Source organism: Thunnus thynnus, chromosome 17 (assembly GCF_963924715.1).
Source record: "Thunnus thynnus chromosome 17, fThuThy2.1, whole genome shotgun sequence".
Taxonomy (NCBI): Eukaryota; Metazoa; Chordata; class Actinopteri; order Scombriformes; family Scombridae; genus Thunnus; species Thunnus thynnus.
The window spans coordinates 11,987,441-12,001,656 of record NC_089533.1 but is presented as its reverse complement, the minus strand read 5'-3'; the positions used below and the strand labels follow the sequence as shown (position 1 = coordinate 12,001,656).

General features: G+C 40.5%; 1 protein-coding gene across 1 annotated transcript; it reads left to right on the top strand.

The window, feature by feature from the left end:
* The first annotated feature begins 29 nt into the window (after window positions 1-29).
* gmip (GEM interacting protein) lies at window positions 30-14,167 on the top strand. Its single transcript, XM_067615463.1, has 21 exons — window positions 30-297; window positions 1,896-1,983; window positions 2,357-2,441; window positions 2,537-2,576; window positions 4,982-5,107; window positions 6,534-6,598; window positions 6,710-6,817; window positions 6,925-7,005; window positions 7,266-7,427; window positions 7,938-8,075; window positions 8,749-8,939; window positions 9,139-9,209; window positions 9,291-9,353; window positions 9,478-9,567; window positions 9,651-9,793; window positions 9,923-10,099; window positions 10,183-10,320; window positions 10,463-10,671; window positions 10,803-11,115; window positions 11,753-11,855; window positions 12,743-14,167. Exons 1-21 carry the CDS (start codon window positions 252-254, stop codon window positions 13,378-13,380), a joined length of 3,075 nt encoding a protein of 1,024 aa, XP_067471564.1. The 5' UTR covers window positions 30-251; the 3' UTR covers window positions 13,381-14,167.
* The last annotated feature ends 49 nt before the right edge of the window (window positions 14,168-14,216 follow it).

Below are 14,216 nucleotides of genomic sequence, written 5' to 3'. Positions count from 1 at the left end.
TCTTCCTATGATGGTGAAAACATTGGCCAACCTCCAGAGGAAGATCATTTTGAGAGCACCAAACGGAAGAAAGCTTAGAGCTGCATGCTAATAATTTACCAAAAGCGTGGCAGTGTATGTACACACTGCAGTGCAGATTTCCTGCCCCATCAACTATACTGTTTATTTATAGGTATTGAAGTGTGATCCTGAGAGCAGATGATGTGTGAGTGGTGTTGGTAGGGTCTGGCTGCTGTGGTGATAGTAACGAAATGGAAGAAGATCAAGCACCAAACAAGGATTCCTCCGAAACCAAAGGTGAGCACAAATAAAAAATTGTGATGTGCTGAGGTTACTTTGAGGAAGTTTCACCTTTTATTCCATATATAAAATGTTGCCTATCATCCTTACATGTACTTTTTGTACCCTTCAAGATAAACATTTTTTAGTTAAGATGGTTTTAAATGGGCCAATAGTCTCTTGCTGTGTACTGACATTACTGTAGTGCCATTATGACACGGGTACTGTGTGTGGGTGTGTGCATATACTGCATATTGCCTGAATACTCTTTGTTAATGTGTCTCTTTGTTAAGTTTTTGTGGTGCCCTGCTGTACGCTCATAGTCAAAGCAGAATTGGTGAACTTCCTGAAGTCTTTTTTCAGTTTCACATATTCTTCTTCTGACCTTTTTTGGGTGACTTTTATATTTTTATTTAGGAAGATATACTTTTCTTTACGTTGAGCTTTGCAAAAAGCCATGAATAGAATGTTAATATATCATTAAGATTGTTGTGAGGTTTGGGAAACTTAACATCTAACTAAAATTTTTTTGAAAGATCCCCATCAGGCATTGAGAAACTTTTCAAAATGTTACTTTAATTCATGAGTTTAAAATTGTTTGCAATTATTGAAAATGTTGCAAGTGTAAAACAGTGACTGTGTTGAATTTGAATGGAGGACGCTGTAATTCTGACTCACAGGAACATCTTACCTGCCTCTCACTTATCACTTACATACTCGAACATTGCTAGTGTAAAAAAACAAGGACTAAGTGTTCATATATGGGACGTGACACAAATTGCAAGCAGGATGTGGTTGACCAAAATGGAGTCGTCTTACAGAGAGAGAGTGCCTTTTCTCATTTGCTGCACCAGTTGTAAATCATCAGTTTTTAACCTTTTGGTGCACATCCCCCAAAGCGAAACATCAGTTAGATTGTCAGAGCACAATAGGTTGAGGTCTTGCTATCAAAAGGCACTATGTTGCTCATCATTATATTTGAGTTCACATTCAGTCAAAGAACATTTTCAGATCCTTTAAATGTCAGAAATTTAAAGGAAATCCTACTTTATGTTTGACTTCAGCAGAGGAACTTTCTTTGATTTCTGTCGTGTCTTTTAGCAGAATCATTTATCTTTATGCATTTTTTAAAATGTTTTTCTCATACAATATATTGTTATGTTGTATATTTTAGGCATTAAGCTGATGCCTATTGTAGAGCAGTTAAGAAGTAACCCAAAGGTAGAATAACCGACATTTGAAGTGATCACTAGAAAGAAGGACAAGGGTCAGAGCTGCACGGCTGCTTCACCATTGCAACTACATTTATGTCTGCCTTGTGGCAATATAAAAAATGTAATTAAATTCTAAATCAGTGTGTTATCATGGTCATAACATTTTTTTATTTCTTCACCACAACTTTATGGTTTGGCCTTCAAGTTTACACATTTCTGTTTATAGAAAGAAAATGTGTGTTTGTGTTTTGAGTTAGTGTCAGTGTGTGTGTGTGTGGTCTGCACTTGGTTGGTGGAGATCACACTTCAGGATCCTGCATCTACAATGGTGTTATGAAAGACATAAGTAGTAACACCACCTTATTTCTTTATGAAGCTCAGCTTTTCCCGTTCTCATTTCAGATGTGAGGAAGGTGCAACGTAAATCTGAAACCAATCGATACAGTGAGATCTTCAGAGACTTTGATAATCTTGACTTATCTGTAAACATGTAAGTATTTTACATTTTCAAATAGTGCTACCATGTGTTTCCTTGTCTCCTGCATTATACAGGATGAAACTGTTTGCAGACATCTTTGTCAACTGAAAGCCATTATCCATAAACAGAAACTCAGCCAGCTATGCATGCTCTCTCAATATAGAATATTTAATTTGGCATATTTTACAAAATGAGAGCAAGTTCTTAGAACAGGATTAATCTATGTTCTTTGCAGGAATGGTGCATTTCTTCTAATCTACTCTAGTTTTATGACAACCACTGAAACCACTGGAAACCACTCCTTTTGTGGAAGCACATCTGCCCAAACATTTCTTTAAAGTGGCATGTTTTTCTCCCTATATATTACATACGTTTCTGTGTTCAGTGAAGGGGAGGAACTCTTGGCAGACCCTGACTCGCAGTCCATCTGTTCAGAAAGTGCAGATCTCCCAGAGCAACATAATGTGTCTGTAAGGGACCAACACCTAAAATTGATCAAATAAATACTTTTAGAGTAAAAGTCTGTGTTTTCTTCCAACAGTATAAAGATATGTTTTGTCCGTAGAATCGCCTTGAAGCCAATGAAGTAGATGGAAACTCAACAGGTATGATTTGCGTGTGTGTGTGTGTGTGTGCGTGAGAAAAAAAGAAAGAAGAGTGTGAGCGTGCGTGTGATTGAACCCAAAGCATTCTTGTATGTTCATATTTGTGAGTCAGTTGATAAAAACTGTGAAGCTCTGTTCACTGGGAACAAGTTCCTCTATATGTTACCACCAGTCTGTGAATCAGAGACTTCTTGTAGTGGTTGAGGTCATTGATTTGGAAACTAGCTCCCCCCAGGAGACCATCTTTCTTACCTCAACATAAGCCACCTGCCTTGTGAATGACATCTGACATCCCAACAGATCATCAGTAATGATTTGCAGGAGCTGCTTTCAGTCTATGACACTTAATATTGTATCTTCTTCAATCTTTGCTTGTTTTCATATAATTAGCCGTGAGTTGTAATTGCCTTGTTGTAACAAGATTAGGATAAAGGAAGAGGATTAAAGCAGGAGACAGCTGTACTCAGTTTTTACCTCAGACATCAGGGGAAGACAGAGGGGTCTGTAAAGAGAGGAGGTGTCAGTGTTATACAGAACTATGATTGTAAATACAGGGAAGACAGAGAAGAAGAAAACGCTTACATACAGTCCAAACAGGGAATGGCTGCCAACTACTGCAACCTCAGTTTGGCTGAAACTGCACAGTGCACAGTAGGAGATTAGTAATTACAGATAGTGTGAACACAGTGGAAATAGAAGGGTAGAAAGAGCTAGCCAATCGCTAACGTGTTCTTGCAGTATAGAAACTCGTCTCATCTTGGAGTGTAAATTGGACTTCTTATGGTCTTTTTTTGGCTCATACATATCTGCACCCTGCTTTCACTCGACGTAGAGAGTTAATTAGTGTTTGGGTATATTACATGCATGTGAGCAATTTATAATCAGGCAACAGGCACTTACTAGAACATGCTCTTTGGCAGTCTTGTTTTATGTGTTCCAGTTGGTTTGGGATTCAACCCTTTAACCCCCTCCGTACAGTCACACACCAGGAGGTAAACCTCTCTCGATGCTCCTCTAAATCCTGTCACTCTGCAATCTGTGCTCGGCTGAGCTAATCCTCAATCGTAACACAGGAGGCTATGTCCATAGGGAAGCGCAGAATCTGCTTGGAGGTTGATTTCTTCAAATGCTGAGAGATCTCCTTACAAAACAGAGAGGAAAGGCTAACAGAGGTCAATCTTGGCACGCAATCTGGCCACAAATCCGTCACTCTCCTAGAATTGCCTGTTCCTTTTTTTTACTTCTTTTTTTTTTTTGTGGATTTACATTGAAGACACGGTTAAAAAGATCCCCCTGCTTGGATTTTTACCAGTCTAACTGGATTTGGTGTCTGTGTAAAAAAAAAAAAAAAAAAAAAAAAGAATAGAGCAGAATAAAATCTGCATGTCTGAGTGAGGAACTTAAAATAAGAAGTTGTTGCCCTCTTTTTGGCAATGAGTGCTTGCATTCAGAAACAGCTGAATACTTGGAACTGCCCTGTGGACGGTTAGAAGAAGTGAAAGTTCTTGAAGTGCATCCGTGCTCTAACCTTTGGTTAAAGGAGACAATGAAGAATTGTTCTAGTGTGTTTTAATCGTGACATTCATTTGCAAAAGTTGTGCTGTAAGTGGAGCACAGAGAGAAAGAGGAAAAGAGAAAGTGGTATAGAGAGCGTTTAAAAGACAACGTGATTGTCATGCATACATCATCCACCCTGCATTGGTGTGAGTCACAGAGGAAGAACCAGAGTGGTTGTCATATCAACGCCCTGCAAGCCTGACCACAATAGAGCTGTGACATGGTGGTTTCTGACGCTGCACACTGGCACTAAGTGGTGTTAGTGACTCTCCTCGCACAGTTTGTCTTGTTCTAGCTAACTAAAAGTGAGCAGGTGTGAGAGGGAGGGGCCAGGCAGAGAGAGGAAGAGGGGAGGAGGGAATTTATTTAGCTAAAGCGGTTTGTGGTTCATTGAAACCTACCTCTCTCAGGTCACATCCCTATTTGTGTCAACTGGGAGATTTATTGGATAGAGATTTTTTGCCAGTCAACAGTATTCATCCATTAGCCGTACTTGAAAGTGATTAGAACAGTGTAGTGAGACCTACTGGAAACTGCCGGACATTTATTCTGAGGAGCAACTATTACTTGCCATATGCAGTCACTGCTTCCTGTTTTGGGTTTGTGCACACCTTTTTTAAAGTGATGTTTAATTTTTGATCATCATTATCTTGTCTGATAGAGTCTAGGAGCCGGGGGCGGGGGAGGGGGAGTTGCTACTCCAGAGTAGATAGATGTTTCTTTGAGGTTGGAGGCTGTTTGAGTCCTCCAGGAGAACTGTGGGGTGTAGCCCAATGGACACAGTGTGAACCCTGGGTACAGCTCCTAGTGTGTGGAGCCTGAAGTGATGCTGATGTACTCCCTCTCAGCTGAGGAAGCGGACCTGGCCCTCTGTCGCTGCGAGGATGGAGTGGAGACGGCGCTGCAGTACGCCAAGATGTGGTGCCGATACGCCAAAGACCTCCTGGCCTGGATGGAGAAGAGAATCAGCTTGGGTAAGTGCACATGCAGCTGAAAAAAGGAAATAGGAGTGTAACATGCTAATTATTGTCTGTGGTGTCTTTATCAAGGAATCTGCGCCTGCCCTGTTGATTCATTTAAATAGTGACTGCACAGAATCCAGAAACAGATGGCGTGATTACAAAATGCAAATCTACTGCACTCATGAAAATAATTTTATCCACTATGCAATTACTATCGTAGAAAATAACCATTTATTTGTGTAAAAGTTTGTGCAAGTAGTTTTTTAAAACTTTTTTATAACAAATGGTTTCTTATAAAGTTAGACCAGATGTTAATTGTGAATTTGTGAATGAGGATTTGCAAATTTGGAACTGTAATTAGTCATAGAGACATGGGACACACACTAATCAGGCATATATACCCATTACTAGTTCAAAATTTGTAACAAGGTCAGCTGACAATAAAGAACTACTGGTATAGGCATGTTTGAGGGTTGACTAGTAGTGGAGCACCATATTGAAACATGCCATAACATGATCTGTCTATATTATTTCACTCAGTGAGGACATTTGTTGATGGTGCAGTTACCCCAGTGAGCTACATGCTGCACACACACATAGAGAGAAAGGATTAGAGGGCAGATAAGCAGGCTAGAGCAGAGTAATGGGGGAGACAGGGTGCCTTTGGAGTGCACAGACAGTGATTATCCTGGTATCAGCCTGCACAGGTGCCCAGTGCCCAGACTGGGATGCCAAGCATGCAAGTCTGTTGATAGAGAGTGATAGAAACACCCTCCTGATCATCTGTGTTAAGAGCAGTGTTAGGAAATAGCAACCGATGAGTAATTCTGGGTGGAGATCAGCTGCAAGCATGGATTACACATAGCAGAGCAACACTGAGCAACACAAAACACTGGCAGCAACAGTGTAGAGTCGATTTTTAAAAAGACCAATCGCTTCGAGAGCCAAGATCCAGCCACATCAGCAGTGCAGAGGAATGCTGGTATCAAGCTGCAAAAGAGCAGTCTAGTAGATTATCTACAAACAATTTCACAATTTCAGACATAAACATTGAAGCTGAGAGCATCTGAGGTCATTTCCTGTCAACAGTTGATGCAAAATGCATACCAAAGTTGATTCCAAACAAATCAGTTTCACTAAAAGACCAGACCAACAGTCCAGTTTTACCTGAGCTCCTGGAGGTTTGATGAGCTTTTTAGAAATGGTCAGGATTATCTGAAGGGATGTAGATGCCATATCACCAATTTGGTCCATAATGGTGCCTCAAGTATCATATTTAGGCGACACATTGACAACAATTATCAGTATTATGGATCCAGTTCAATCCACAGTCAAACTGATTTTCTGTGATGCTCCACATATCTTGTCTTGATGTACAGTAACTTGTGAATAACAATATGATGAAGAAAAATGACTGAATGAAGATTTTTGTTGACAGAACAAGAATTTGCCAAAAATATAATGAAGACAGCTGAAGGATCAAAAGCCAATGTGACGCAGCAGGTATAGTTTATTATCACAATATGTGTAATCGGAGTTGTGTTTGAAACAGTTTACCTCTCTCAGCTGTGTTTACTATAGAAAAGCTATTTAAAGTTGTTCTCACCTGTATAGGAAATGATGCCCCTACAGTACATCTACACCATGGCGCTAGAGCAAGACATCAAGAACAGTTTGACGTCAAAAAGGACTTCCGAAATGCTACAAAACCGCTGTTACCAAGTATAGTTTGCCCACATATACAAAAAATCTGAGTTTTACCAAATCTTCTCTGTCTTTTAGAGGTCAGTATGTAGCAATGTGTTTAATCTGGTATCTCTGTCCCAAAGGCCTTGGTTGCCAAGAAAAATGAGATTGACAAGTGGCGTAGAGAATTCAAGGAGCAGTGGGCAAAAGAACAAAGGAAGATGGTAAGTGAATTAGGATTCTTGCTTACGACTGTAGCTGAGCTCAGTTTATTGCACTGTCAAAAGCCATTTTCTCAGATTTGAGACACTGCAACTGAGGATTTAATGCTAAATATTTGCCTTTGTAAAAGAATGATATTTCCCTTATGATCTAGTTGGTACAGGAACTAGTTGAATTTATGTTAAGATTGCTCATGGCAGACAGGGTATAACAAACTCACACATGTTGTTTCCCTCTATGTGTCTCACTTGTGTTTTTTCAGAATGAGGCAGTGACAGCTTTTAAAAAGGCTCGGCATCAATACTTCCAACGCTGTGATGAGCTTGAGAAAGCTAAAGCTGTCACAGCTAAAGCTGTAGACGACATAGCTGGAATCAAAACACTGGATAAGAGGAAGAAGTCCAAGGATGAAGCCCAATCTAAGGTGCTTTTTTTCATTTATATTTATTTTTTTTAGCTTTTTCACAGTTTTATTGTGTATTAGAGGATCAAGTATTGAGGCAGCACAGCCTGCTTTTCTTCCTTCACCCATGTTTTATGGAATAAAGCAGCTGGTGATCATATAATTGGTTTGATCTCAGATTTAAAATTGTGATTTAAATCTGGTAAATTATTGGTGAAACACTGAGGCTTCTAAATGATGAATTACAAGTCTTTGAGAGAGCGGATCAGCCACCCATGACCACTGTTGTATTACGTGTTGTATGTTCGCAAAATCCACAAATATCTGTCATTTCTATACTTATTTCTTCTGTCATAGTTCATAAGATCTAAATTCTGATGTTAAAATATCTGCCATTACATATTGCAGTACATGTGATTTTCCTTATGTTGATCTAATGAAAGAACAGAATAATTATGTTTCATAGTGTCTTTATGATGTTTCACAGTAGAATTTCATAGAAAAAAATAATAATGCACCTGTTTCCTCCAGGTGTGGGAGGCAGAGCTTCTGTACAAACAGTCAGTGAATGACGCCAAGATCCACCAGGATGTGTTAGTGAAAGTCAAAGAGAAAATTATTTCTCACATTCGAAAGCTCATCTGTCAGGGAGACACTGTGCTGAAGGAGGTTAGTATGATCGACGAAACTAAACATCTGTTTTCTGATTTCAACGTACAGTACCAGTTACACACTTTCTCATTCAAGGCAATAAGAAGGTGTGTCCAAACTTTTGACTGGTACTGTACGTCTAGACAGACTGTTAAGTGCAGCTGTCTTGAAGCATACATGGTCAAACTTGGTTGTGGTATAAATATAAGATGTACGGTAGTAATGCCATGCATTTATTTTAGTTACCAGGTCCAACTCAATGACCATACACATATTCATAGCAGCATCAGATAAGGATACATCTGGATGTTGTCAGCTATTCCCTTTTTCAGAGGGGAAGTTACAATTGCTGAAGCACAACAGCTTGTGTTGAAAACAATACATTCATGCATATTGGTATATTTGAGTATTTGATTTAATGAAATACTCAACTTAGGAAGTATTTTATGTTTTGACACTTTTCCATCAATAATAGAATAAAATAAAATAATTATTCTTGCAGATGTTCTACACATAAGTCATTTTTCACTACATTAAAAACAGCATCACATATTTGCTTTGTGATGTGATTAACACTTATAAGAATGGGGTGTGAACAGGAAATCAATAAGCTGAGCAGTATTCTGTTACTGTATATTACAGTCATCTCACTGTATGTAGATAAACCACTACTCTTTCCTCTGTGCATCAGGCCACAGTCAACATGTTTTACTTCCAGCGGCAGCAGACAGAGCCTGTTCCCCTCGGTTATTACAACCTGGAGATGACATGCAGGTCTCTAGAGCCGGGCGAGCCCTACCTACTCTACATCCTCAGCAAACGTCGCCCTGAGCAGCCACTCCAACTCTTCACCTTCCAGGAGTATGTCCCTCAAGGCAAAGGGTACGGTAGACTGATCAATGTTCTGCTGTAGTGTTTACTGTGGATGTCACATGTGTACGCAGCTTTTTAAAATAATGTTAGTAATTTTGTTCAAGGCTAGTGATGATGTTATGTCTATTATAATGGCAGGAGATATATTTTGATATCCAAAGCATGTACAACTTAACTAAAATGTTTGTCATAATCCTTGATTTGACAGGGGCAAACGAAAATCCAGCAACCCTCACAGCAGCTCTCTGAATGATGCCTCACCTATGACAGAAGATGGCAGTAAGGACTCCCCATGACAACAACATTATTATATTAACAGACAGTCAAATTTCTCTTTCTAATGTGTTTGATGCACTTTAGGGAGAACAGGATACAGTGACAATGACAGTTTTGGAGGCAGTATGGAGTCTCTGTCTAGTCCTGGTAGGTACCAGCCATCATTTGTTTCTGCAACTTTTCCTTCACATTCATTTGAAAACCTTGCAAAGATTAACATGTTTGATTGACCCTCAACTTTCTGTGTTTCTGGTGGGACACATAACTGAAGCTCACACTAATAGGAGGGTGCCCAAAACCTTATCCACTTTGACAGTGTCATCGGACGACCTGGACGAAAGGGACATGGCATCAGAATCAGGTTTGTTGTTTGTTTTATGCCCCTCTAAACATATTATTTCACAAGTTTTATTAACCTAACCCCCAATGTCCCTCTACCTGCAGAGTACATTGATGGTCAGCCATTCAAAGCACGCACGCTTTCACGAGCTGCACTGACGCACCGACTCAGGAAGACAAAGAGCAAAATGGTCAAATGCAAGCAGTGTGAAAACTACATCGTTGTTAGTGGGGTTGAATGTGAGGAGGTATGAGGCCAAATGGGAGACACATACTGTAACATGACATTTGGAGAAGACCAGCAGCTCTGTCTAAAATGCCAGAATATGAGTGGTTTGAGAAAGATTGTTAATGTCCTGTTCCTGTCCCACCTTCAGTGCGGGCTGGCTTTGCACAGGAAGTGTATGGAGGTGTGTCAGCTAGAGTGTGAGAACAGAAAGGGTGTGGTGTTCGGAGTAGACCTCTCTCTGCTGCTACGTGACAAGCCAGATGAGGTGCCCTTTGTGGTGCTACACTGCATATCTGAGATCGAGAGTCGTGCCCTCTCTGTCCAGGTACTACTTACCGACACAATGACTGAAATATAGATAAAATTGTTATAGTTGTGGTCCAATAATGGTTTTTGTTTTCCTCTCAGGGGGTGTATCGTGTAAGTGGTTCCAAGCCTCGCATCCAGAAGCTCTGTCAGGCCTATGAGATGCACAAGGAGCAGGTGGACCTCTCCGATGTCTCACCACATGACATCTCCTCTCTCCTTAAGCACTTCTTGAAGGAGGTACAGGAGCCAAATGAACTTCACTGAATTATAAGATTATTATATTATGATTGTAAGATTATAAAATATGATTATAAGAGGAGGTTTCAGACTAAAGATCTGTAATAGTTTTTCTCTCTGACCTCACTATTATCTCTCCTAGCTTCCAGAGCCCCTACTAACCTTTGACCTTTACGGTGATTTCATCACGGTGGGAAAGAGCATTCACCATCTGAGTGACAGGGAGCCAACACCAGACACTACGAGAGATAATGAGATAACGGTCATCATTCAAAACGTGCAAAGACTACTACAAAAACTCCCTCCACATTGCTATAACACTTTGAAGTACATGATGTCTCACCTGCAAAAGTGAGCATGCAGCTTGGTTACAGACCTCTCTAGTCACTAGTACTGTCCACCATTGCATGAACTTCTGTTTGGCTTCTATATCACACCTTGCCTGAGCTTCCCTTAAATTTGTCTGTTCTCTGTCTTCACAGAGTTTCAGGGAACGAAGAAAACAAGATGTCCCCTTGCAATTTGGGTATAGTGTTTGGCCCAACACTATTGCGCCCTCTAGTGTCTACGGACATGTCAATGATTACCCTGCTGGAAACCAGCTACCAGGCTGTACTTGTGGAGTTCCTCATCACACACCATGACAAGGTTTTTGGTCCTACGCAGAGACCCAATACACCCCCTCCTCCTGTCCCCAGTGCCCCTCTTCCAGACACCCCTCCCAGAGCCTCCTGTCCTCTGGATGGGGAGCTTCACACCAGCCCTGAACGCAGAGAGCGTCCACTCTCAGTAGAAGTAAGTTCTGCAGTGACTAAACATTCAGCCCAACCACAGATTTAGTTGTTGCTGCTGAATGCTAGATTATCAACTGATTTCAAGGGTTCCCTTTTATAAATGGTATCCTTCATTTGACTGCTGCTTGAGATTAAAAAGGCTCAGCATAGGTACTTTGGCATATGTAGGTCAGCGAGTTTGCACCTGAGCTAGCTTTCCTGATTTATTTACCTGTTGTTTTAAGAGCCTTAGTACCTGGCACCTTAACATCACCTTTATTCTGTCAGGATTAACACATTGGACGGCTGCTGCTTTTCCACTGCTCTGCCTGCATGGACTCTGTCCTTCTTCCAAGCTTTACTATGTGGACATTTCACTGCTGTTGCTTAAAACCAAAGCAGAGTTTACCAAAAGCACAAAAGTAAAAGTACCTGTCCTCCAGGCGTATGGAGGGGGGTTAATACTGGTAGTTATATAATCTCTCAGTTTAAAATCTCCTGAATAAATTTGACATTTTTAATTGTTTAAATGTTCAGAATCATCCCAAATAGTAATATGTGGCCTTCCCTCATACGAATTTATGTATGCTGAAGTGCTGCAGTATTTCAGGTTTAGACGTGGTCTGGAATCCGCCACTCAACTTGTATCATTCCAACAGAGTCGAACAATCAAGAGAGAGTCAAGCGAGGGTTATATATCTGACAAGTCTTCATCCAATGAGGCAGTGGACCAACTCAGCCCTGAAGCCAATGAAAGAGCAGGTAGGCGGGATGTAGTGATAGAGCAGTTACTCCTGATGAGAACAAGTGAACAAGATAATGATAGATAGAGATAATCAATAGCGGTGATGTCTCACGTAGTTTATAGATGTTGTTGTTGTTGTTAATGAGTTATAAATTATCGTTGTAGCTTGTAGCTCTGTTGCTTGAGGACATGTTTTAATTAATCCTGCTTGAGATTGTGTAGGTAGAAGACATACAGCTCTCAAACTGTCTCATAGACTCGTGGTTAATTCCAGCATATGATAATTTGGTATCTTCCTAATCACCAGATACTGTGGGTGCAGAGTGTCTCAAGGGTTTGTTGTAGTTCCTACTTGTTCTGTCATTATACATTTCCTTTAGTTATTTTTAGAAATAGGACTTCCTTCCTTTTTTTGTTTTTTGTTTTTTTTTGTTTTTCCTAATGCAATCATCTGTAAAACTGGGTGAGTCAGAGTCAAATTGCTCAGCCGTTGTTGGGGGTTGTGTCAATTTCTGTGCTACTTTTGCGTGTTGGTTAATTGTCGACAACATGTCACATTGAGGACATTTTGAGGTTTTTTGCTGCCCTGGTTTCACCTCTTATTCATTTCACTTGCTCTACTCTTGCTCTCTTTTCTATGGCTACAACAGCACACAACTTCAAGGCTTCTAACCATAACCAACCACATGATATAGACCTCAAATGCATTACAAAGGCTAACAGTTTTAAACTGGTTTATCACTTTCAAGTCAATGCAGAAGGTTCCAGTCTGAATGTTTGCTTAAACTACCTGAAAACAATATGCAGGATAAGTGGAACTTATTATAGGAACTTATTATAATCAATAAAATGTATTTGTACTTCTTTTATGAATCACATGTTTTTTCTTCCTCTTCTGCCCCAGTCCTGGCTATGAGAGGGGCATCAAGCGATATTCAGGGTGAGCCGGTAGGGGAACCAGACTCTGTTTCGGTGACCCAGCCACACTATCGCTTCACCAGACAGCCTGTGAAGTATTACCGCCATCATAACCCAGGAACCCGACTCACCAACCTAAGTCGTGCTGCCAGACAGCCTGCAGCCTCAGCAAGGGGCCATTCAGGGAGTGCTGACAGCAGCCGCAGCTCCTCTCCAGAGCCAGGAGCACAGAGACTTTCACAAAACTTAGACGTCTCCTGCGAGAACACCCGCCAGCCACACCAGGCCACCATTGCCGCAGAGAACAAGGCAGACGTCCCACTAAGCCCCGCCAAGGTTGCGCAGTGCATGCTGGGGCTGAACTCAACATTTACATCAGTTGTAACTAAGACACCCTCTGGTACAATGCAGGTGTCTTCTCAGGAGGCAGTAGCAGGGTGTCATTCTGATGTGAACATAAATCTGTCCAAAAACAGACAGGGTGCTGGTCAGAGTAGGGCTCTGTGCCAGTCACCAAAGACATTTCCTGTAGAGCACAAACTGACCTCACCTGCCCACAAGATCCTGTCTGGTCTGAAGCTGAGACGCAGCCACTCAGGGAAGGACGAGCAACTCTTCGTTTGAGGAGATAGAGATCTCCAGACAGTCCAGACACACACTGGAGGATGTAAAATAATTCATGTCATTGATATTGACTGTAACAATCAAGATTTCATGATTAAATGCTCCAACATTTTACACACAAATATTTCACCTTTAACACAAATTTAATTGTCTTCAAAAAAAGTATTCTGATGAAGATTCACTTTCCAAAAAGTTTCAAACTTACAAACAAACAACACACAACAACATTTGAGTGACTCTTTAAGGAGACACAGTTTTAAAGTTCTGACTTGATGCTTACTGGGATGCTACAGCTTCTTTACCACTAATCCTCGTTGAGATTTTGATTTGTTGACCATCCAGCTGTCAATCACCCACCCAGAGGTTAATGTATTTATCTGTATCTAATATTTCTAGTGTATATGAATGTAACAAGCAGTTGTTTTGAGACTGCAGGCGAAGAGATGCAAACTCCACATCCAGGATCAAGTTCGTCTAGGTTTTGTTATAAACAAATTATAAAGAATATCAGCAAAATACAAATGCCATCAAGTATTGTATTTTTAAAATAATTTCATTGTCTAGTTGTATGCTTTTTTAACAGTTTTATAGGCTCTAAATTGACTTTTTTTTTGTAGTGTACGAAAAAATAAAGATATGCCTTAACTGGTGTCATAGTTAGGTTTACAATTTTTTTTCTTGCACCTTTCCTGTTTTGACACAAGGGGGCGGTCTTCTCTCAGTGTTATGGGAAGACATGCCAGACACAATATCAAAGGGCCAATAAACCATTTATTTCTAATTACAAGCACTGTGTTTTGAGATGTCACCTTTTCTACTCCCATGTCAGTCTTTTC

Bases quoted from the DNA above. Each gene is read 5' to 3' on its own strand.
- gmip (XM_067615463.1), top strand. From the start codon at position 252: ATGGAAGAAGATCAAGCACCAAACAAGGATTCCTCCGAAACCAAAG. The intron at 1,984-2,356 runs GTAAGTATTTTA...TTCTGTGTTCAG, and splicing joins CTTGACTTATCTGTAAACAT to TGAAGGGGAGGAACTCTTGG. The intron at 7,006-7,265 runs GTAAGTGAATTA...GTGTTTTTTCAG, and splicing joins CAAAAGAACAAAGGAAGATG to AATGAGGCAGTGACAGCTTT.